The 25,971-nt window shown below is 42.3% G+C and overlaps 1 protein-coding gene across 1 annotated transcript in view; it reads left to right on the top strand.

The window, feature by feature from the left end:
- Positions 1-12,151: 12,151 nt before the first annotated feature.
- CRHR2 (corticotropin releasing hormone receptor 2) overlaps positions 12,152-25,971 on the top strand; it is a gene marked incomplete at both ends in the record, with an annotated part of 152,087 nt that continues 138,267 nt past the window's right edge. Inside the window, one exon of the mRNA XM_080610096.1 lies at positions 12,152-12,217. Coding sequence (XP_080466222.1) covers positions 12,152-12,217 — 66 coding nt within the window. The remainder of the gene's footprint in view (positions 12,218-25,971) is intronic.

The raw sequence follows: 25,971 nt of genomic DNA, 5'->3' as shown, positions 1-25,971 counted from the left end.
ACATTTTGGGTTTTTTCAAATTTATGGGTAGGGAAAGCAAAGAAGAGAAGACTTAAAACACATCAACAGTGGAACATGTGAGACCTTAATTCCTGTCTCTCATGCCCTTGCCCAAGCCAGCATTAATTTAATTTCAAGGAGGTTACTCCTCTTTTAATCTGGGGGTCACTGCTGTGCTCACACAGACCTGTCCAGCAGGCCATGGCATCTACATTTTCTGTTCACTGCAGTAGTTTTGAGAGGTTTTTTCATAACCATTTACACTTTCTCACATTAAAACATTTAGTTTTAAATTTTAAAATTAATTTTAGTTTAAAAAATTTCTCACATTAAAACATTTAGTGACCAGTAAACATTTAGGCCAGTAAAACATTTTATGATTTGGGGTTTTTTTCTGACTCCAAGAATCAAGATATCTGATGCTTGTTTAGTTTCTGATTATTGTGGGAACCACACATCGTGGAAAGCCTCATAGTGTAAGTCTTGCTGGATGGAGAGAGAGGTTATAGGAGGCTGCAAATCAATGGGCTTCCTACACAGAAAGCCAGGCATAGTGTGAGAATTATATGCAGAGTATTATATCCTAATGCTTGGCAAATTTGAGATAATCTACCATTTGCCTTCTGACAGCCACCCATCATAGGCTTAGTATGGTGAGTCCCCTTTACTGAACAGAGGATGGAGAAATGGACATTCCCAGATATTGCTCTGAGTCCCCTTGGATATCACTGAAGAGAGATGCTGTCAAAAACGAGCCCTTATTGAAGACAGCACCATAGGGGAGAGGTACTGCTGAGATGGGTCATCTGCTGCACTCGCCACCTCAGTGGCAGATTAACAAGAGGCAGATGTCAGGCATGTTTAAGGTTGACTTTTCCTCTTTTTAAGTTTTACTTCTGTAACCTACAGTATTATTCTGTAAAGGATTCCCCCACTTGGCTCATTAGACTAAAGCTGCTGCCTTTGTTTTAATCCTGATTGCTTCTTAAAGTAGATGAACATGATTTCTCTGGGTAGAGTGATCAAGGGATTAGTTATTTTTTGTTTCCCTCTGCTGCAGAAGTTATTTAGATGGCAGGTATGGTCCCCTGCCAGAAAAGGTGGTGAAACCTCTGAAGTAGGCAGTGTTTTGTGAAGGCTCACTCAGCTGTGTGAAACTCCCTGTGCCATAAATGCTTTTTCTCTCATTAAAAGTATTTTTGTCTGTGTTTCATTCTGTGTCCCTGTGATTTCTGTTTATCTTCTCCACAATTTTACACATGAGCACGACCAGACTGTTCATTCGCTCAGCTTTCTGCTGATTCCATTTGCTTGATACCATCCTTGGCAGGGAGGGATGCTGAAAGCAAGTTTAGGTATTTGAGGAAGCAGGATGTGAAGCATGTCTGTTCAATGTCTGGCTCCTAGCACACATCACATAGGTACTGATGATAAATGAACTTCATCTTTTGACTCCTCAGGAGTTCTACAAAAAATTTTCCCAAAGGAGAAATGCTGCCTCTGTATGTAAAATAAATAGCTATGGAATACAGAATCATAGAAAAACTTGGATTGGAAGAAACCTCTGGAGATGTCTAGTGTAACTGCTGTGCAAAGCAGGGCTGACTTCAAAGTCAGGCTCAGGGACTTGTCCAGTGAGGTACAGAAAATCCCCAAGCTTATTTCTTAAATAGATTAGTTACCTGTGGCACTGCTAAGAACTCTTTGAATCTCTTTTCCTTAAATAATGTAAAACACATTGGAGTTCTTTCCAGTCTCAGAAGAGATGTGCTAACATGGTGCATGGCAATGTTGGTTGCTTTCATTACTGCTGCTTGTTTTCTGCCTCCATATAAGGAAATGTCTAGATTTTTAACATATATGAAATATTGTAAAACTTAGAATTCTTGTACAGCATCTGCACTGATATCTAAATTTTAATTCAAGCCTTATAAGGATGAAGTGATTTTGCAACCCAGCTGCATTTTATTATCATAGCTATCGCTGATTCACAGGCTGGTATGCAGGAGCCGCTGTTTTTAGGACACGTTTGTATCTGCATTGCTTCACCAGCATCCTGAATATTTTCATGTGGATTGAAAGAAGGGTCTGTGGAGCCTGCCATTCAGCCAGCATTGCAGCTGCAGGTACTCGGGGAATATTATTCTGTCCATCCTTAAATGCTCTACCCAGATGTCTCAAAGATTTCAAATGAGAATGAATTAAGCTTTTGTTAAGTCTGTCAAACACCTTCTGTATCTGTTCTTGGAGTTGAAGAGAAATTGGACCATATTATACATTTAATTTTAGTCTTTCACAGACTAGAACTTGTTTTTTCTGGAAAAAATCTCAATATTCAGTCAATTGCTCTCATCAACTTACCTGGAAAAAGTTTCTTGATCCCTTTCCACCTGAAAAAAAAAAAGACAAACATGACAGAAATTACACACCCTTAAGCATTGGAACTGCAGGTGCCTTTAGCTCAATCTCTCTGCTTCTGTTTTCATTAAAGTGTAAATTGCATTAGCCCTAACAATAATCTTTTCCTTCCTTTTCATACCCCAGTGTGTAATACGGCATTTATTGACAGCCAATACCTAGAGAACTCAATTTCTGAGCAAAAAAGAAATTCTTTACTACCAGTTCTCTGATAAATAAGCATGAAAATGATGCATCCTTTTTCTATCATAACTTATTCTTTTATGTCTTAATAGTAAAATTAGCTACATTCACAGATACTTCAGCATGATTTTAAATTAAAAGCCAGCATAAAAATATTTTATCTTCCTTAGAGAGCTGGAAGGAAATTTCTGTAAGTGCTTGGATAGCTTCATCTCTGCTAAAATGAATAAACTGTTGGAATTTTGCAGGTATTACTTTACCTTTTTATGAGATGTTTTCCTTGGTAATTTGCAGGCTGGGTCCACCCACTTCCCCGCCTTTTCTGCAGTGTCCACGGAAACATCAGGGTACAACTAGTAACAAAGTATGTGGACCCCAAAAGCCAAATATTTTTAACTGATGATGAGCACAGCCTTATCCTTTAGAGATCCACTGCTAACTTCATCTAACCCTTCAGGTGTGAGGTTTCAATACTGACACATAGCCTGGAAAAGGCTGAACTATCCTAATTGAAGGTAGCATACACAAGGCCGTAAGTTCTTTGTAAAATATGTTGTGAGACCCCCAAAATGACTCATAGTGAAAATAGAGACTTCTGTAGCTAAAGACATCTGATGCAAAGAACTCCTGTAGAAAGGGACTATGACTGATCGTCAGAAGGACTGAAGGAAATGAACACAAGCAATCTTGGCTGAGCAACAGTAAGCCCGCCAGCATGTATTTTAATTAGATACTGACTGAGCGCACAAAGCATTACTCTGTAAAATTTCATACCCAAAGCTATCAAGTTTGAAACTGCTGTAGCTGATTGTTGCAATATTTAGGAGCAAATTAACATAAATAACTAAAAGGTCCTACAGCTCTTCTGCCTGTAAAAGCTTTCATATACAATAAGGCAACACATGCAGCTTGGATTCAGATTCTGGGAGACAGATGTTCATTATTGGGAAGTATTGCCAAAGGTGTCACTAATTAATTGCAGTGAACAAGATGGGCATCAGCAATCAAATTCTGTCATGCCTAAAGATGATGCCTCTCAGTAAGGATTTAAGTGTGTTGGACCAGATCTTCAGTCTTTATAAAACTGTCATAATGCTGTGGCAATGAACAGCTAAGTATATGGCAACTAATAAAACTTGCAGTGTAATTTCTTCTCTCATGAAAGATTGGCTGGAATTAATCTCATCTAACTTCAGCTATCTACAAGGCAGCTGTTCCCATCTGAACTCACTGCTCTCAGCTCCTTTCATAGTCAAGGGAAGAAACAGAACTGGGATTTGAGTCAACAGACTGACTGTAGACATTGAGTTTAAGGTCCTGTGAAGTAAAGCTGGACTTCTCTGTATAATTCTAACACATTTTACTTATATACTTAGCTTGCTGAAGTAAGGCTGGTACTTACACACAAATGCATATGTTTACATGCCCAATATGGCTTCAGTTGGCTAACTTTAGGCACCCAGAATGGAAAAAACACAGCAGGCACAATCCAAATTAGGAGGCAGTTATTCCTGGGAAAAGAGTGATGCTTTTCTTCAGGATGACACAGTAATATTAGGCTAGAGATGAAAAGAGATAAATTATGTTGACAGTTGAATTCTTCCACAATCTGAGCCTGGTTCTTCTGTGAGTATTCCAGTATTACTTCACTGAAATCCACATGGCTACAAAGTGTAGAATTGGAGTATTATTGCTGTGATGGACAAAAGAATATTTGTAAAACTGCTTCTGATTCATTTACTGCTGAGTCAAAATTTAGAGGCCTCTCCGCTAAAGCTGGCAGTGTCAGGCAACTATGTGAAGAAATATCATGATCGTTTTTTGCTTATTTGTTTGTTTGCTCTGCTGTGAGCTTCCAGAGAGCTTGAGAACAGTTCCTGGGGGAAAAGAAAAAGAAACCAAGTGATTTTCAAATATTTCATTACAAAAGCTAAATGAGCAGTGTTGTCAGATGATGGCAAGAAATAAAATAAACAGTGCATTGGCAAAAAGTTTTTGCAAGGAAATTCCTGACATGCTGAGTGTGATGCTGTGATAATCCCCCACAAGGAAATCCTAAAGTGACTTGGCAGTTCTGGGGTCGTAAATTGCTGACAACACAGCTACTAAAATAATTGAGACGTCAAAGAATTCAGAGCAGCCTGCTCAAGGGAAGGATCCTCTCAAAACTTCATCTGGTGAAACTGCACTTCAGCAAGGAAGCTTTCAAAGGCAATGATGAAGCACGTCAAAAATGACGGACTCAAATTTAGGGAAATCATTAAAGACCTAATTGAATTACCATGTTCTGGCTGCAGTCACCTGCCATGTGCATACACTCAATCCTCAGCAAATAGAAGCTAAGCACCTTAACTTGTCTGTTTCCCTGAGACTTGTGATGGGCTGAGAATACACAAACTGTGAACCATAGAATCACAGAATGGATTGGGTTGGAAGCGACCTTAAAGATCATCTGGTTCCAATTTCCTCCTGCCATGGGCAGGGACACTTTTCAATAGATGGGTTGTTCCACGCCTCATCCAACCTAGCCTTGAACACTTCCAGGGATATGAATTTCTCTGCAAACCAGTAAGTCTCTCATTTGTATGCTGTATGTCCCCAAAGTATTGTAATAAGAGTTCTTATTGAGGCCTTTACAGTAACCTATATAATTATTTCAAGTTAAAAAGATCAGGGGTTTGGCCCTCAAGCTGTGTTATTTATTTTTCTTAAGATTGCTGATATTAAAAAAAAAAATCAGTCCTTGAAGAGTAAGCATTGTTGGAAGGCACTGCCTGTGAAGTGGGGAAACAAACATAAAGTTTAAGAAACAACACTGAAAACTACATTCTGCAGAAAACACTGTAACAGAAAAAAGATGAGTCAGGTTTAAGTGTCGTCAGAGGATTAAAGGTGGGTGCTGAAAGTGTGGGCCTCAATCTTCATTTGATTGTCTATTGCCAGAACACTTTGAGCATCAGTGTGGTAAAATACTGGTTGACACTGTAATCTAAATGCAAAACAAAGAATATACTTCTGATAAAAGAGTGAAAGAGAGAGACTAAATAAGACATTTTTCTTCTGCTATTTGAAAATCCAAAATTTTATTCCACAGAAGTAACTTGAAAGTCATTTGGAAATAATAAAGTCATATTGAGGAACCATCAAAATGTCAGATCTACTTAGAGGGTATCAGTGTGGCTTGAATATCTGAAACCAAATTAGGCAGATGCTCTCATGACACATTTTCCTCCTCCTCCATTTGTAAAAGGAAATATTTTCTAATAATACATTTAACTATATTTGAAAGTAATACTGAAGTAATTTCACCCATAGCACATGTTTATAGAGGTTTCAGTGCTTGGCTAAGTACGAATAGGACAAAGTGAGTGCAACTAAAGAATTCCTGAATGGGGATCTGGGTCAGCATTTGTGTAATCAGTAGTTCCTCCTCCTCCTTCACGTGATCCATGCAAAAACGAGTAACTTATCCTTCCCAGAATAATTTCTGTGATAACCAAAGAAACCATGGAAGGAAGACACCTTGAAAGATGAAATACAGAGATAGCTGTATCAATAAGTACATGGCACAGACCTCTCCACGTTTCCCCTGTTCTGGTAATTATCTCTCTGCAGTAGTTCCTGGTCTGGCTATCTTTTTTTAGCCTCTTCCTGCCAAGTGCAGCTAGCCTCCCATCACATATCATATGAACAAGCTGGGAGTGCATTAACACAGGTACTTTTTCACCTAGAGAAAAGTGAAGGAATAAGTGTTGTCCTGCAGTCAATACTCACAGATATTTGGATGAGAGATCTGACAGGTGCTGATGTCTACAGTCCCTTCCACAATATAAAGACAGAACACCCCTAGTAAGAGTGATGATTTAATGACAGTTGTGGCCTGTGATAGGACCTTCTCTCTCTCCCTTGCTCCAGGTGGGACATCTGATCTTAAAATCTTGCTGGGATGTATAGCCTTTGTTTTCCCTCTGGGGAAGGTCCTGGGCTGAGAGGAGGCTCCATGCCTGCTCCTCTGGACAAGGAGTTTGTCTCTGAAACTTCTTTGCCAGGGATCTTGGGGATACCCTCAGAGCAATGGTGTCCAGGCTGCCAGTTGCTCTTCTCAGCATGCCTGTCAGCTGGAGCAAGGCACCTTAAAGTCTGGCTGCAAGGTGCCCATATTGGCATTACCTGATGTGGCAGCTTTGCTGTCCCCCAGCCAGCAGAAAAGAGGAGCTTCTTTCTTTATGCAGCCACCAGAACACTTTGCCCAGCCCACATGGGCTTGATGGTAGCTTAGGTTTGTGGGGCTCTTGGGAAGCGATAAGATGATTACATTGCCTTGGCAATAGGATGTGCAAAACACTAAGCTTGGCATACTGTCACAAGGAAAAGCCCCGTGTTATTCCATGAGAATACAGTGTCCACATGAGTTCCACGGTAAAGAAAGCCAGAAAATCTATTTTATGCCTAAGGGGTAATACTTCCACCTCATTTTCCTCCTCTCCCCCAGTCTCAAGGTTTATACTATACCCCAGAGACTTCACTATTAGGAACCGTTTCAAACAATGGAACTTTCTTTAAATATCACCGTTTTCTCCTCCACCGTACTTGTATTCTTCATTCAAGTGTAATTGCGAGTACTAACTTAATGAAGAAGAAGAAATTATGTGCCTTTACTTTGTCAGAGTGATTTCTGTTATCCTGTGCAGTGATCATTGCCAACGCTGACCCACCACTATTTCAGAAGCCATTACATTCATTATTAATAAGAACCCTCCAGCTAACTTTGCTCCCTTGCAGATGTTATTCTCATTTCAAATGCTATTGTGGCATTCGCTCACTCTGCAATGAGCAGGTGGGACTTCTTCCATCCCTTTGCCCAGCCTGACCTTTTTCAGTTCTAGTACATCTATATCAATTCACCTGCCTCTTTGAAACGGAGCTGAAACTGATGCAGTCAAAAGGGGACAGGGCAGTACAGCACTTTCAGAGTTTCTAGTTGTTTTCTGCTGTCACATCTCTGGAAGTAGTTTAACTTTATTAGCTTAAGGGATGAATAAAACATCTGATACATACTTAAAAATGAATCCGCTTAGATCCTGCATGACGGAGCTAAAACCTTTCCAAGGTCCCAAATGGGGACCCACACTGTCCACCTTCCCCAAAAACCTGCACCATTTAATTGCCCACAGTAGGAGTAAACCCTGCATTTTACACTGAGTATCGAGAGAACCTAAGTAGAGGTTGAGACTAGAGTCAGAAACTGAACCCAGGCTCTTTGGACTGAACCCAGGCTCTTTGGATGTTTCCATCCCCTGAAGGTCTAGCAAAAATTCCAAGCACCTCTCTGCATCAAACCATATGTCTGTGATAAACACATACTCATCTCTTCCTTATGCCAGAGCTTTTTCAGTCCAGGTTTAACTTCCAGAGGAGATACAGAGTGTGCTCATTCAAGATGCTCATAGGACAGATGAAGCAGCTGGAGCTCAGCCACAAGAAACTGACCTATTGCTTAAGACTCAAGGTACCCCACTTAGCAGATGAGCAGTCCAATTATGTCATAGAATCATATCATAGAATGGTTTGGCTTGGAAGGGACCTTAAAGCCCATCTAGTTTCACCCCACCTGCCATGGGCAGGGACAACTTCCACTAGACCAGGTTGCTCCAAGCCCTGTCCAACCTGGCCTTGAACACTGCCATGGATGGGGCAGCCACAGCTTCTCTGGCAACCTGTGCCAGTGGCTCACCAGCCTCACAAGGAAGAACTTCTTCCTTATATCTAATTTAAATCCACCCGTTGTCAGTCTGAAGCCATTAGCCTCTGTCCTGTCACTACATGTCTTTGTAAAAAGTCTCTCTCCATGTCATCCCTGTCATTGCCCTGCTGTTAACACATCTATAGGACTCTGGATCTCACCTAGAGGGACATATTTGATATTTTCTATTGATTCCTGTTAACTGAAAAATATCTCATCTGTCTGAGAGGTCATCCAATATTTCAGAGATACAAATTTGGCACCTGATTCAGTCTGATTTTAACCTTTCTGTACTTACACCTAGTGTGATATTTCTGGTTATTATTAAAACTGTTTATCATGTTACTTAGTTGTATTGTAGAAACTCCCCAGAGTTACAGACACAGCAAGGGCCTTATTGCATTTGACGTTACACCAAGAGCTGGCCATATCCTTCCTCCAGTGAGGATACTTTCTGTACAGTTTCTCCACTGAGAGCAGTGGGTATACTTGCAGGCTTAGAGTTGGTAAGTCCTTTAAGGAGCTTAAAAAAGAAAAAAACACAGCACCAAAAAAAGCAAGGGTGAGTCGTCCTTGTATGGGCATGGTTGCAAGCAATATCTGGAATTCATTTGGGCAAGACAAGCAATGAACAGTTGGATCCATGCCATGATTCCATATGGAGACTCACTCTATCCAACTGATAAAAATTGTCATGTTCTTCTCCTGCATTACTGAATCTATGTGTATTGATCTCATGGATCTTAGTCTGTTCCCTAAAAGAACAAGGCTTATGTTTCATATGCCATATCCACATACACTAGTGTGTGTGGATATGTGTGTCTATATATATCTCTCTATTTTAAGTCTTTGACCGATTTCACCCATAAAGCCAGACAGTTTGATGAATGATCCTACAAGTTTTTTAAAAGGAGATGATTGGGAAAAGAGTCCCCAGGCACACCATGACAGAAGGGAAAGCTGCAACATGAGCTCAGTCCTTAAAGAACAGAAGGGGATCTGAAGGGGAGGGAACTTATAAGCAACACCGTCAACAAAAAGCTTTGGTTAGACTTTGCAATCAGCTATAAGGGGAAAAGCACTGAAAATGAGACTGAGGGAATGATTTGTTTAATCCTTAGATAGTCACAATTGGGGGTTGTTTTGTTCTGTTTCAACACATGAGGCTCTGGTTCTGGACAGCACAACAAACACAGATAAATCGTAACAGAAAGTCATGGAGCAACATGCTGGAAAACCTTTCTGGTTTCAGAGCAGCTGACCTATGTCTGTGCACATGCAGCTTCAGGCTTCCTTTACCAATTCGCATGAATTCATGTAATCCTGTTGCGTGTGAGTTTCCAGTCCTGGAGGTTGATGTTTAAATGCAATAAAAATTTGTGCTGTATTTATTCCTGCTTTTGTATTTTCATGAAAGCATTCATATTAATTGCAAGCATGCAACTTTGGGTTATGGTTTTGTTTTCTTTTAATAATGAAAGGAAACAAATGTTGGTGTGCAACTGACAGGGGAGGAAAACATTAGGCAAGCTCAAATATTTAAATGCATTCAGAAGTTGAATAACCAGTGGAAAAAAGAAAATAATGCTGCTTTTTGAAAACTTAATCAGTGTGTTAGGAGGATCCCAGGTCCTCCAGTGTTTATAAGTGCCCTTCTCCTTGCTGTGATACTCGTCCTGTGTTAAGTGGGATTCCTGCATGGAATTAGGGATGTAAGCCTCCTTGTAGATGGTTTAGACAGGATAAGAAACTGTTGGCTTTGTGCCTTTCTGAGCAAATGACAAAAACTTAAATAATTCAGCAGGGCCCTAAAGAAAGATGTCCGAGTACTTCTGCTTCTAAGTAAGGCTCGCTAAGCTTTCACAAACACTGAGGATTCATTGGAACTCTTTCTTCCCTGCCACCACAATCTTTATGCCAATCGATTTCGATTAAAAAAACAAACAAGGAAGGTGGTGGAAAGGCAGTGCCTCAGGGAAGAAAAAGCACCACCTCCCTGAAAGGCAATTGTTGGCAGCAGGTGACTAGGGCAGGCTTTGTCCATCACTTCTGGTGGGCAGCGTATGACACTGCTCCGTGTGGAAATCCAGCAGCTAGGCTGGGAAGACACATGTCATGTCTGCTGCTGCTCTAGAACTGTGACTGAGGCTTTTGTGCCTCAGGACACAGATGGAGGGGACAGTCCCAGCTGTGGACAGGTACAGACTGTGATCCGCAGCACAGCTAGCTGTCCTCTGGATAGACAGCATAGAGCAGAGTTAAAAAGGAATCTTATTAGGCTCATTGCTGGCACTGGGAAGAACTTGGCTTGGCCTGGTGCCAACAGTCACAATCAGTCACAATACCACAGCTGCACCCATTGTATGGAGAGGCCTGGCTGGATGCAGAAGGGAGGGAGCAGTTAGTCTCTGTTAAACCCAGAAATTTATGGGCCTCAGGAGGGTCAGAAGTCCAACTCTGTAAGACTTCAATTCCCTTACCACCACCAACACCTAGAGCAATATAGCAGACGGCCAGAAGCCCCTCGGGCAAGTGTATCAGTGTGAATATGGCATGAAGATACAGGGTGATCTTGTTTTGCCTTTGCTTGCATAGGGGTCTAGCCTGGCAAGTATCCATAGATGAGAAGAGCAGGACAAATGTCTCCTGTTTAGAGACAAAATGCACAAGGAACTGTCACAGAGGCTGCTTTTGGTTTGCCTGGCTAGCAGGGTGTACATGTTGCGATGTCTTACAAGGCTTGGTGCTGAGGAAGAAAGGGCTTCCCATTCCAGGCGGGGAACAGCAAAAGGGATGCCCCACAGGCTTGGAGATTTTAGGGAAGGTGTGCTGATGAGTTCGGTGACCAACACACTGGAAACCTTCAGCTGGCTGCTCAGGAAGCCTGGAGACTTGCTCCTCATTATCTTGGAGGTGAAGGTCCTCACCGCTCCTAGTAACATTGCATCTAGGGCTGAGGGGGATGTGGGGTGGGTGCATGTGTTCCCTTGCTCCTGGAGGATTGGTAGGTGGTTCACACTGCACACAGTGTCAGAGAGGGTTCCCCATGACTTCTCAAGTTTTATAGAAAGTCCACCAGGCACCTTGTGCCTGGGGCAGTGGGTGAAACTTGTTGCTCCTGAAAGTTTATGGACAGTGGAGCTAACATTGCACCTAATGCCTGGCGGGAAGAGGTGGTGATGAAGGAATTCATATTGTTTCTGGAGGATTGTATGGTGTCTGCATTGCACCTAATTTTGGAAAGGCGTATCCACTGCACCTAGTAACTGGGCAAGGGGAATCCTCTTATTCCCGGAAACTTTGAGGCAATCGAGTCCCCAGTATATGGGGGGTGGTGGAAGAGGAGGATCCCCGTCATTTCTGGAGGCTTGTGTGGAAGGTGTTCTCATTGCACCCAGTGCTTGGGAAAGGGGATCTTCATTGCACTTAGTGCTTGAGGAGGGCGTTACCCCATTGATTGTAGAAGATCGTGGGCAGCGAAGTCGCTATTGCACCCAGTGCCTGGCGAAGGCGGGAATCCCTTCGGGAGAGGAAGGTCTTCCCTGCTCCTGGAAGCTTTGAGGGTCGCTTTCCCCCAGCCGCCTCCATCCCCGAGGCATCCTGGGCGGAGGGCGGGCTTGGCTCCCTCCCTCCCTCACGGGGGTTTGCCCTGGGACGCGCCGGCGGCGCTGGGGCTGGCTTCTCAGCGGCGGGCAGGGGTCAAGGGCAGCAGCGGGGGGGAGATGCCAGCGCCAGGCCAGCGCGGAGACTCCGGCTGAGCGGGCAGCGCCGGCCCCGGGGAGGAACCCCCCCAGCCCCGGCGGCCCCATGGCCGGGCGGGCGCCGCAGCGCAGCCTCCCGGCGGCGGCGGCCGCCGCGCTTCTGCTCCTGCCCGTAAGTGCCGAGGCCGCGAAAGGGTGGTGCGGAGCAGGGAGGGCAGGGCGGGGGGGGGAGCGGGAGACGCTGCACGACCGCGGGGAATCCGCTCGGTCTGTGCGGAGAGATCCGTCTCGGTGGCCGTCATCCGCGGTCTCTCTGGTCCCGCTCGTTCCGGGCTCTGAGACCCCGTCCTGGCGGCCGATACCCGCTCCCTGACAGATGCTGTCCGTCCCCGGGCGCTGCGGGACGGAGATCGTTACCGCTCCCGCATGGGTCCCGCCCGCCCCGGGTGCTGAGGAATCCGTCCCGGTGACCGTTGCCTGCTCCCTTGGAGGTCCCATCCGTCGCCAGGCGCAGAAACACCCTCTCTCTGTGGCCGCTCCCCTATGGGTCCCCTCAGAGCCCTTGGGTGGAACCGTGGTCCTTCTTGGTGTCCCCTTCACTGTGATACAGACGGCTCCCTGTCCTCTTTCCTTGCCAGAAGAGGTCCAGCACGGGGTCCCCACTGGTGTTCCAGCTCGCTGCCCCAGAGGAAGGGAGTTTTCCTACCAGAGTTCAGCCGAGCACTGCGTGGCCATGGCTAGTGCCCGTTTTTCACGGCTTCTTGCAGCATGTGCTCAACATCGGTCGCTCTTTCACCGCAGGGATCAGCCAGCAGCAGTGGCTAAGGGCAGGGCTCAGCCCACGCATCCATCCAAGTATTTGCTCCCAGTTTCTTCTGAGTGAAATCGAAGGGAGGCTTTTCCTCCTGGTCCTTTTTCCTCAAAAACTTCCCCCTGGGTGATGCTGGAGATAAGATTAGCCTGTGTCAGACTGGACTTCAAGCAGCTTTCCCAGCCTTCACTCCTAAGTCAGACTAACTTCTTTGGTGGCTGTTTAAGTTGTAGTTTCAAGGGTGGTAAATCATACCTGAAAAACAAACATGTGAGATTAAAGAGGAGGTACATTGATCTGCACAGAATTCGTAAAGGCTGTTGTCACAGCATTAATAAGGTGGCTGCGATCCTTCTGGACTGTGGTGTCACTGGCCCATCTTTAACATTTCCGTAGACAAAAAAAAAAAAAAAAAAAAATCTGTTCTATTACCTTATATTCTGTTTTTTGTTTTGTTTTCCTCTTTAATTTACGAAGAAAGATAGAGGGAAGCCAGGTCAGGAAAAAGGCTCCAAAAGCAAGCAGCAATTTAGTTGTACAATCATTGCAGTTTCTTAGAAGACAGAGAATATTTTCTCAGCTCTGCCAATGCCTTTTTTCCCCTGGAGATCAGCACATATGGGATCAGAGTCGCATGGTCTACACACTTGCTGTTTTCAGTCCCAAACCAGTTCTTCCTAATCTTTGTTTCTTAGTCCCACTTCTCCTCCAGCCTCTGTTTTCCCGTATTGATTCCTTTTGGCCCATAAAAATATTTCAGTTTATGTTCAGACAGGGGGACTTCCTGTCAGTGAAGCAACCAAAAGTACCCAGGTACCAAGAGCTGCCAGACTAATTGTTTATCAATGAATCAAAAAATGTGCTTCCTCTATAGATGTAATCCATGGACAGTTTTCCAGTTCCTCTGCAACTTTGCATTTGACTTATATCTGTACATTTCAGTAGTTACGTTTCTGCTTTAAAAAGAAAACAGCTGCTTTGAAGGAAAGAAAAGAAAAAAGTGCTGCAGATCAAGAATCAAAATGTCAAGTTTCCATAAAATGCGTTTAGTCTGAGCAAAATGTGTACTTATAGTGTATTTGTCCCTGCCCATGGCAGGGGTGTTGGAACTAGGTAATCTTAAGGTCCTTTCCAACCCTAACTATTCTATGATTCTATGATTCTGAGTGTGCTTAGAGAGGAGCTTGTTTGGATGTAGCATACTTGTGTCTGATAGAGACTTGGGTGTATGCCTGTACAGTACATAGAAATAATATGTTGGAAGCCGATCTTCAGCCTCTTGTATAGAACATCTCTTGTTGCTCCAGTTGTAGCAAAACCAGAGCTTTTCCTGTTTTTTGGGGGGTGTGTATTCATCCCAAAATGTTGTTGGTAAATCTTTATCTCTGCTTTACAGCTGGACAAAGCTGCACCAAGAAACTTAAGAGCAATGTTTTTAAAGCTTTGGCTCAAGTCCAAAGCTATTAAATTCCTGTTTAACTTGAAAACACTTGAAAGTTGACTCGAAGTCAATGGCTTTACTTGCATTTGTGAATTTGAGAAAAGGCATAGCTGCTTATGGGGGCAGGCCCTTATGTAATTAAGGAAGCTTAATTTTTCACAGCAGCTGAGCAGTTGTGTTTGACGGGAACTGTAGGCTTGCAACATCTATAAAATGAGGCAACTTTCTAGTACAGAATTAGATAAGCCACATGAAAACGCTGGTGCAAATGACCTGTCAGATTTCACAGGACTGGTCAGCCAAAGGGTGAAGACTTGCAGAGCAGGATCTGAGATTTATGTTCTCTTTAAAGGGTTTCTGTACATAGGATACACTGGAAAATATATTTACTTAAATGGGAAAACAAACAAACAAACCATAAACAAAGTCAAATTAATCTTTTGGCATTTTGATAAACAGTCCTTGCTGAGTTCATATAATTTGGAGGGGGGATTATTCATCAAAACCAAAAGCAAAGCTTGCTATAATTCATATGCTCTCCTGAAGCTGTTAACACAGCCAGAGCATTTTGAGTACGTCATCCAGTGGTGACAAGTTAAATAATATTCCTGGTCTGAGACTGTCAAAACTCTGTCCTACTGGGAATTAGTGCAACATAAACATCTCTTTGGGAGAAGCCTTTCCTGGTGTAGTATTTTGGCAGGGTTTAAATTGTAGCCATCTTGTGGTAATTCCTGGATGTTTGAAGGAGGTAGTTGCATGCATGGAGGAACAGCTGATGTTGGCTGACTGGTGCTTTTGCCATAAAACATTTCAGTGACATTCATAGCTGCCGTTAGCTGGAAAGAAAGCAGCCTTTAGCTTTTGTTCCTATAAGGCATCTTCATACATATTATTATTCTGTCAAGACTGGAGGAGAAATAATGATTAAGTCCTCTGAATGCTGTGGCCTTTGTGTTGCAAACCAGAGTGCAGTTGTGTCTGCTCTGCTTCTTGCATGCCTCTACTGAAGCTGGTGGAGCAAGATGGTGCAGGTATCTCATCACAGTGTGCTCTATCAGGTCTATGTTGTTGAATTTCAGTCTCATAGCTTGCAGCTCCACTAGTACATTAAAATTGCCAGGACAGCTCTTCAGCCTTCAGGCCAAATATCAGTGTGGCTTGTGCCCATACTATTAAGCTCCTTCAGCTTCTAAAATGGGGAGATGATGTGCAAGTTGCCCATTAAGAATGGTCTATGGTGCAGCCTGACTCCCAGATCATTCTGGTAACTGTTTGAGATACTGCTACATTGCCTGAGGCAAAAATGTCGACAGGAACCATTCTAAAAATTTAACAGTATAAATGATTAAGTACTTAAAACAGACCTTTGCCCTGTTTGATTTATTAGCTTAGGTGGGGTATGCCCTCACTGACTGCCTGAGGGAGGCATTTTCCTCTGAGGCAAACTCTTCATTGCTTCAAATTCATCACTCAGTTTTTTTTTGTGTTAGAGATCGCTGTGGGATCCTGCTGGTGAGGTGATGATCTGAGATGAGAAAAACAAGGTAGTGGATTATATAAATTTTTTAAGGAAGTGTGTTTCTGTTTTCTTTTTATTTTCATTTTACCCTATACATTAGTAAACCAAGTATAAAAAAAAAAAAATTAGAACAAACATTGGCACATTTTTAGATTTTTAAAATTCTTCGCAGATTTTATTTTTTTGGGGGAGGGAGGTGAGGAAATGTGGTGGGTGGTAAAAACAGGCTGCACGCACACTGCTGAATTTGATCCTTTTTAGGTTATGTCATTTTCAGGTTTGGAGGCTTTGGGGAAAAGCTGGTTTTAGATTAAAATTTTACACACTAAATGGCATTTTTGCAGGAGTTTACTTTTCCACTCCGTGTCTGTAAATTGAAACAGATAGATCAAATCTTGATCATGCACATGTCCTTCTTTCTTTTAACCTACACCAGTTTTAATCCCAAAAGTAGTCTGATCTCAATTAAAGCGCAAACATTGATTCTTAGATATAAAGCTGGAGCTGTCCAGCGAGCCACAAGGCACCTCCTGGCCTCCTTTAGATATGTAGTGATATGTATCTGCATAAAGCACTGCATAAACATTGTCTTTGCCTTCTTACCTTTATATTTGTAACAACCAGCCTGGACAAGTAAACACTTCCTGCTGGTTTTCTGTATCAAATTATTTCTTTATACAGAATCTAACATTTTAAATTCCTTTTGTGTCTTAATAGATTTGAAAATAGCTGTATTTGATTTGAGCTGGTGAGTGTCAGATAAAGAGCTTTATGTGGGGTCTTTTTGGGTTGTTTTTGGTTTTTTTTTTTTTTCCTCTGAAAAGTTGGATAGATTTTGCTTTGGCCCTTATTACAAGAGCAGACAAATAGAAACTAGTCATTTACCATTGCAATAAGTCAGCTAACAAACACTGTCCTTCGGACGAACGGCTGCTTGAATTTCATTAATCATGTCCAAATGTATGAAAATCTAATTTCCAGTTTCTGGTGCCAGTGTGGGGTAATTGTTTGATGCTTCCTACAGTGCTTTTTGATGTATAGCACATTACGCTTTCGTAACTACTGATCAGTTCTTTGGGTCTGGGATTGTTTGGGTGGGCTTTCACAAGCAGATGTGCTGCCGGCTCTACATGATCTTGACAAAGGCTGTGCCATTTGGGAAGTGCTGTGGAAGGGACAGTGGTGTTCTGAGAAAGCCTGTTCAGCGAGCTGGGTTTCAACATCCTGTCCTGACCTCTGGCTCACGAGTACCTCATTGCTGTGCAAGTGAGCCCACGTTTGAGAGTCAGGTGCTGGGGGTGTGCTGCTCCTGCTGGCGCACGTCTTGTTCCCCAGACTGACAGCTTTATTGTGGAGCTAAATGGGTGGAGAACTTGGAAGCTGTCCTTCTCCAGGAATGATCAATTAAATGGCACGTGTTTGTACAGAAGTGTGGCTTGTTTTTACCAAATAAGAAAGAAAATCCATTGGCTATTTCAAGAGCTGAAAAGTACTTCTTCAACAGAGCTGTAAGAAAGTGAAACTAATTAGAGCTCTATAAACTCTTGCGTAATCCTGGCTGAATAACTCATCTACTCTGGGTTGTGTATGTGGGAAAGTAAATAGTGAGCAATGCAGATGGAGATTAAAATACATTAGCTGTCCTCACTGCAATGCTAAACCCTTGCTCTAGTAATAGTAGCTGAAGTGCCAGAGAACTGGAAAAGGGCCACCTTGCCTCTGTGGGCTATGGGATAATCTCTCTTGCTGTTACCCAGGTTCTTGGGATGTGGGAGGCTTTCTGAGTGCTATTATCTCTGTGCCACCTTAGTTTTGGGAGTGTTGTCCTTTACTGGGGTGGCTTTTCCAGTGGAGAGGAAGGAGGAAAGCAGGTAGAAGTGAATAAAAGGAAGTGTGCTGATGAGTTCCAAAGGGGCTGCCAGCCAGGCTCTGCGAGCTGGCGTCTCAGTGCATGGACTAAAGTATCGATTCCCTTTGAGTGGCAGTAGCAGACTCCCACAGCCCAGACAGCTTGAGTTTCAGGAGGCTTATGCCAGCAAAAGCAGAGAGATGGCCTGTGAGCCAGCACCAGTGGCTGTACTTTGTATGTAGCCGTCACAGGTGCAACCTGTCTGCTTTCTCAGTTCCAGTCCCCAGGCGTACTTAGAAGAATGCTGTGCTCCTGCTGTTTCCTTGTTTTGGGATGAGGATGTCCAGAAACCAGTTTGCTCCTTCTGTTATTGATTGACTCTTGCGAAGTGGAGAGGAAGGACAGGGTTATTTCTCTGGCTGGCAAGAATGATGTCTCAGAGCACATTTTGACTAGGCAAACTCCAAATCGGATGGAGTGAGGATCTTTCCTCATCCTGCCTCATGTCCTAACTGCTGGGAGATCAGCTATTCTGTCCATTTTGAACTTGAGAGACCTTCCCAGGTATAGCAAACCCCTACTTTCTCAAAACAAGTGTCTTTTTCATGAATATTTTCAAATATTGTCAGACTTTAAGTATTTCTTTCGATCAGAATAAAAAATTAAAAGAAAATTCCTCCCTAGAATCACAGAATGGTTTGTGTTGGAAAAAAACTTATAGACCATCTAGTTACAACCTCCCTGCCATCGGCAGGGGCACCTTCCACCAGACCAGGTTGCTCCAAGCCCCATCCAACCTGGCCTTGAACGCTGCCAGGGATGGGGCAGCCACAGCTTCTCTGGGCAACCTGTGCCAGGGCCTCACCACCCTCACAGGGAAGAACTTCTTCCTCATATCTAATCTAAATCTCCCCTCTTTCAGTTTAAACCCATTCCTCCTTGTCCTATCCCTATATGCCTTGTAAAATGTCCCTCTCCAGCTTTCTTGTAGACCATGACTTCTCAAATATGATGTATAGTGGCTTAATCACTTCATCCACCGGTTCCCTCAGGACCTGTGGATGCATCTCATCAGTCCCATGGACTTGTACACCTTCAGGTTCTTTATATGTTCTTGAAGCTGATCTTCTCCTACAGTTGGCTGTTCTTCACTCTTCCAGTCCCTCCGTTTGCCTTCTGCGATTTGGGTGGTGGTGCTGAAGCATTTGCCAGTGAAGAACGAGGCAAATTATCTTTAAATATATAAAAAAATACCTTTTTATAGTATTTTGCATAATATTTTAATTATGATTAAGCAAAAAGAGTCTGAAATACTAGAAACATGAGTGAAAAAGAAACCCTTCAAACCTCTAGGCTGCTGATTATTGTTCAAGATGCAGTCTGTAATCTGTTAATTACAGCATTGCCAATAGAAGGGGTCTGGAACTGTTATCTGTCGTTCTTTTTACCATAAGGGGGGTATGCTCTAGAATCCAGGAATGAAAAAATAATTTATGTTGGAAGGAACTGCTAGAGATCTCTTGTCCCTTCTCCTTCTCAAAGCAGGGATAATTCCAAAACCAGATCATGTTGCTCAGGGCTTCATCCAGTGGACAGTGAGAGCAGATATCACTAGCCGATTGAAATCTTGATACAGAATGGAAGATAGGGTTTTACCATTTTTTCAGGTGGCAGCATACTGGCAGAGACCTGAAAAACAAAGGTTAGGAGCTCACGTTTGGTGAGGTAGAATTAGGAGAGCCTGCAAAGGGAGGCCCTGAAGTGTAGGGACAGTGTCATAACATTGGATGGGTGAATGATCTTTGCAGAGACCATTCAGGTAGATAAGTTTGCTCAGGAGAGGTAGACGAGATGCCAGAATTCGTTTGGGTAAATGTGACTTTTAAACTTGAGCTACTCTGTATTCCCTGTGTGTTTTGTCTCCAGTGCATAAATAATCTTGTTCTAGAATACACGTTTAAAGCAGAGATGCTTTTTTGTTCCATGATAGTACATTTTTTCTTCCATGGAGTATGAGGGAGCCTAAAGCAATGTCTTCTGAAATAAGTGAGTAAGGTGAGTCATATCTGAGCTGCTGAGGGAATTCATAGTGAAGTGAATTGATTGAAAAGATTGGGGAAGAATTAGTCAAAGGTTTGGTGTGAAGACCTAGGCAAAGGACAGACATGAAGGTGAGTGCTGTGAAGGGCTTGCTCCCCTTCCAGGTTCTGAATATAATATATATTATCCACATATATGGGGCATGAAAACCAAAACTCTTCAAGGATGTTAAATTGAAAAGTCTTTCCATTAAACTATTTTACTTGAAGACAGCTGTAGCCTGTGATTCAAATGCTATTTTGCTCCTTTTTAGTATCTGATGTTGTTTTGGAAGGGCATGGAGACTTTGTTGGACAAGTCCAGCTCATGAGTGGCCTTAAACAGTTTTGCTTTGTATGCTGTGTCTCGGAAAGTCACTTAGCACATGCATGGTTTTCAGTTGATGAAGAACCTTCCATCTACACCCTTATTCAGCAGGACACATGAGCAGATGCTTAATGAAGACAGATCTCCAAGTTTAAAAGATAACAGTGAAGTTCAGTGGTGGGCTTAGTGTAGCAGATGCTATTTCTATTTTATTTCACGCTTAGAATTGAGCATGTGTTTAGTTGCTTTGTTGAACTGAGGTCCTATTTCCATTCTTGCAGACTTTATTTTCTTTCTCCACACTTCCTGAAGAGCTGAAGAATGCATGCTGGCTGCTAAAATCATAGAGCCATGTCTCCTGGATCATTTGGGGTTCACTAGCTAGTAGCAGTGTTTTATCTAGCCGCTTGGATTAGCTTAGGGACAAGTAATGTCAAGGAGTTGAAAGAGCTAAACGATGGCTCGAAAAAGAAACTGTTTTCTTGAACTGTACTAGCAGTCTTTTCCTTTTACTGTAACCTTAGCTGACTCAGGTTTCAGGTTGCAAGTTCCTGTGAAAACTTGTATTTAAACCTTCTATTACAAATGGAAATTATTTTTCTGGTGAAGCAGAGCCAAGTGATTGTATACTGCCAAATGCTGCTGTGCTAGCAAAGTGAAGTTACTGAGTTGAGAAAGGCTGAAAATACCTTGAAAGAGAGGACTGACCTTTTTTGTTCTTCAACAGACAAAATATTTCCACTGTGCTGGCCCTCTTAGCTATGTCCTTTAATAAGCATCTCTTTTGCCTACATCTTGTGTATGGAGTAACCCATGCAACAGTGAATATAAATTCATACTGGCCTCAGAGAAGACTACCTTCACCTATTCTCCTAGCCTGTTCTCTGTTTTTACTCTTAAGTAGCATTCTTTACCCTCCTGGTTGTGCATATTCCTTCAGGTGATTAGTAGTCAGCAAATATTCTGGTTCTCCTCATTCTTTCCCATGTATTACCATCTCTTAGAAAAAGCTGCTCCAATGAATGTTGGCATTTGTTATGAGTGTATTCCACTGAATACCTGGTTTTGTCCCAAAGGATCTGTTTTCACATGCAAGCACTGGTGATGGCAGGAACTCCCTGAAAGACTTCCCAGATGCCCACCCACCCTGGAAACTCCCTAGCTGTATTCAAAGTGTGGGTTTAGTCAAGGAATTGTGGGATTTACTTTGATTTTTCTCTCTCGAGCTCTTTCGCTAATTCATGGTTAAGTTAGATGTGTTTCTCTAAACTGAGGTTTTGGACACAAACTTACAGTTTTTGCATTTAATTCATCACTGCTTTGAGACAATCCTTTCCAAAGGATCAGGAGAGCATTCGATCTCATTGTAGAAATGATGCATTTGGACAGCTTAATTTAATCTGGGTATTTATCAAAATTCATTTTATTTTCATTGTCTGCTTGAAGAACCAAAAATCAAATACAGGTTTTCCTTTCTCTCCCCCCCCCCTTTTTTTTTTTTTTGTTTTGTTTTTGGTTTTGCTTTGTTTTGTTTTTGGTTCTGGGGCAAAACTACAAAGTAGCAGCTCTCTATGTGCTGAAGGCAATTTCACTGTACTGTTGATATTGAAATGAGGTAGAACTGAAGGCCTGGGCACTCAGAGATGTTTTACAGAAACCACTGAGAGGTGGTGCAGCAGGAGTCTTAAAAGTAGTGCTGCTTCACGGAAATGAAGGGCAGGAATAAGCATCCTCTTCTCAAGACCTATGCCATTACCATAACTGTCCACTCAGTAGGGTAAAGTGCTTTGACTTTGTAAGGAGCACAGGTGGCTGAAACTCCATTTTTATGTGGCAGCAGAGACCTGAGATGAATCCTCCTGTCAGTATGGACTGAGCATGTGTTGTTGATAACTACAAACTTGTTTGGAAAGTCCTCCAGATAATTGTATGAGATGTGATGTCTTCCTGTCTTCTGAGGCCGTCACCTCTAAGAATGTTTTTAGCTCTCCTTTTGTAATATATAGTATGTAAAGAAAATTCAGGAAGGATTCGTCTAAGTTACATTGTCCTTATAGTGGGTGAGACCCAACTAATGCAGTCAGTGGAGGTCAGGGACTGATTCATTTCAGCTTAGAGATTCAAAATTTGTCAGATGAACTGCATCTGAAGAAATTCCTACTTCTCTTCTTGAATTGCAGAGGAATCCCCAAGTGATCTCTCTTTTGTGAAGTCTGAGCAATTTGAGATAAATCCCACTGCTTTTCTGTGAGTGGCTTTCTGATGAGATGCTGTTGTAGGTTGAACCCATGCAGAACCCAGGTCATAGGTCCATGGGATAGATTTCTGTAGGACTTCCTCAGTACTAGATACTACATATTTTTAAAAGGGAGAAGTTTTGCTCTGTTACTTTGCTCAGATGTCAGCGCCTCTCCTTTTGTTCAGCATACCACCAGCAGGTGTTTTACAGGGAGGCATAACAACTTTTTCTAAAAAGATGGCTTTTATTAGGCAACTAGAATATTGTGTCTGGGAATTCTTATGTAACAGTGGGAAGGTGGAGCGTATGCATCTGTCCATGTTTGGCAGCTTCACTGACTCCAAGCTTGCCTCCCCTATCTTGGCAACACATCTTGCACTGTTATATATCGTCTTTTTCTACTTCCACTCTTCCCTTCAGTTTTCAGTCATGCTGACTTCTTCCTCTCTGATGCTCCTTGTTGCTAGCTATTTAAACTTACAAGATGTTTTCCATCATATCTCTGTGGTAGCCCCATGCCCATATTGACAGGTTTGGATCCTATTTACAGCTTTCAGGGCTTGTTGGTATCACTGTAGCCATTTATTACATGTTTGAAAGAAGAAAACAACCTCTCCAATGCAGATGAACACAGTACCAGTGTTTGTTTATGTGTTTTATCTCTATCTCTCGATCTTACTACTTAGTGGAACACAGTAATCTTCCAAACCAGGACTCTATGTTAATTCTTTTTAAAGTTACAGTTCATCTCTAATCTACATTAAATAACCACAAATTCTGGTAGGAACTGAGAGGAGGAAACACTGTGATGGGTCAAATACTTGTCTATGTCCAGATCTCTCCATATGGATCCATTGAGGCATGCTACATGTATCATATAATGTTGCATATGTATTTTTATGACTTCATGTTAGGAATTTATGAAAGTACTTGTGTGACAACAAATTCTGTACAAGTATGTTTGCAACATTGGCACACTTCCATTTACAGGAGAACACACACTACTATTAGTGTCTTGTAACTTCTAACAGTGTAGCATAGCAATATGTTACTCTCTCAAGTTCTTGCCCTTTTCATCTGCCCTCCCCATATCTAGCGCCAATCTCATGGTAAATTCCTCTGTGTCTTATAGTTGCATGCCCTCTGACGCACATGAAGACCTTTCATAGATCAGTGAGGAGCAGTTACCATGGCCAAAGGGAAAGGTCTAACAAAATGACCATGAGAGGTGCAGACAGTGACACACTAGAACAATTAATCAATTACTTTTCTGAATGTCCTCTCAGATGTGATCAGGAAGTGGACCAAAGTCTCCATTTATTGTTCTGAAGAGTCAGAGCTGGCCTGCAGACTATTAGTTGGTACCCCTGCTTTAGAAAGTAAAGGACTCCCTTTTCACCTTAATCTGGGGCTCAGAACATTATTTTTATTTGTTCATAAATGTCCACATTGGCTCAGAGAAATTAAGATAGACATTTCTGTGCATGTTTCAGGTAAATGTGCAAGAAAACGTAAAACTGATTTGGTGGGAACTGGGTGTGAAATACTAGCTATCTTAAGAGAAACACAGTTTGAGTAAAGGAGTGCATTAGTTACTCAAAGCAACTAGTATTTCAAAATAGATACACAGTTACAGGCCCAATTATTTATCTTTAAAATTCTGCGCTACTTACATGTTTGGTTTTTTTTTGTTTGGTTGGTTTGTTTGGTTTTTTTTCTGTTCTTTTTTATTTTAAAAGGCTTTTTTAGGCTTTTGGGATTTGTTGAAACCGGGACATCTGCTTTACATACAATTTTTTTAAAGTATCATGAACAAGAAAGCTGTTCGCTGTGGATAGTGGAGAGAAAATGAAAGCAAAAGTAACATAATATGTGGAAGGTGCTTTTCCCTCCAGCCAAATGACTCTAAGCTGACCCTAAAGCAAACGTGACTTTTAACCTTTCTTGTTCCTACACATGCTGTGCTACGCTTGACCTCTGCCTGTTCTTTCCCATCATCTTACGAAGCGGACAGCTGAACATGCAGTGTATTTACAGTACATGGAGATGGCTCAAGTTTCTTCTTTGAAGTGAGACAGTGCTTTGGCCTGTGAGGTAGCAGAGGGGTGGAAGGATAGAAGGGAAGAAATGTCTCTTCTGTGTCAGCTCACGTGGCTGAGTCTGACATGAGACATGACCACTCCAAAGTCTGCTTTCTGGCAGGCTGGCTGGAGCTCTGTGCCTTGCAAGATGGCATCTGCCCTGCCTGCAGAACAGAGCCATTACCTTTCTTTATCTCCTTGACATGACCATGGATGGTCAGTGCCCTGGAAGGCTTTCTTATTGGAAGTGGGAGTTCAAGTCTCCCTGGAGGAGAAACAGCAGCTTCATGGTGTTTATTTGAAAAGAATAAAGTCTGGGAAAGGCTTTTTTTCTGTTTTCTTTCTTTTCTTTTGTATTTCAAGACGTCTTATTTTGTAAAATAACAGCAAAGTGAAAAATAGATAGAAATGGTATTGCACAAAGAACAGTTATTCTTTAGAGATCAACATTGCTGATTAATTCTATTGTCATGATCATTTACTCCCCTTCTTATTAAGTGACAAGGAATTCAGTGACATAAAAAGGGTTCTGCAATCACTCAACACATCTTAAAGCACTGAAAGGTAATGTCAACATTCAAGGACTATGGTCGTTTCCCTAAGTAAAAGCTGCCTGTGTTATGTTAGACTCAGTCTGCATAAATAGAAAAGCAAAGAGCTTTTTCTGTGTGTTACCACAGCTTTATACCCCCTCAGAAATAATCAAGAAAATTTTGTTTCGTAGTTTGAAAATAAAAGTTTCTATCATTGATGTGTCATTTCTGAATTTTCTCACCACAGTTCTGCCTTTCCTAAAGAGCTTCTGTTGCTCCAAGGAGTGTCCCAACTCAGGTGTACATTGAGATGTGCAGTTCTATGAGCTTCTCTCTGCTGCCTGCAATGGGCACTAGAGTAATTTCATTTTTTTAGTGTGAAAATAATAACATGTTCTTTGGATGCAACACTAAATATACATTTCCTAAGATTTACTTTGGCTATACTATTATTCTGTTCTGATTCTGCAGCTTTCTTGAAGTGTCCGTGTTGATATTAGTGCTCTCTTTCTCATTAGCATTTGCATGCAGTGGAGGGTTCAGCGCTCTTGAGTTCTGAGTCACAAATTTGTGTCTTTTTTACTGGCTAAAAACAGCCAAGGGTCACCTTACAGGGCTGCCTATTTTACCTTTACAGTCAGTGGAAGCACTTTCCTCAAGCCTTCTGAATTGCCCTTTGCCAATTGCTGTCTCTCTTGAACGTGTAAGGACCTTTAGTGGGAAATGATTCACCTTCTGTCTTTTAGGCATCTACTTTTAGGTGAGATAATGTTAATGCTATTGAGCTCTGTTAATGCTATTGACTAGCTCCCACAAGAAGAGGTCCAGGATAGGTGGTTCAGTTGTAGATGCCTACATCTAGTCAGAGGAATGCCACCTGATGTCATGGAGCTAAGCACCTGTAATTGTAAATTTTCTCTGTCATGAGGGGATGTCTGTTCCTGAACCAGTATTGAATGAGAGCTGCAGTGAAAGTGCTGGGGATTATTGTACTCATGAAGGAGAAAATCTATTCTATGCTGGTGCTTTACAGTTTGTTTTGTT

The sequence above is a fragment of the Psittacula echo genome (genome assembly GCF_963264785.1).
Source record: "Psittacula echo genome assembly, chromosome: 2".
Lineage (NCBI taxonomy): Eukaryota > Metazoa > Chordata > Aves > Psittaciformes > Psittacidae > Psittacula > Psittacula echo.
The sequence above is the reverse complement of the archived record's forward strand: the minus strand, read 5'-3'. Positions and strand labels throughout refer to the sequence as shown.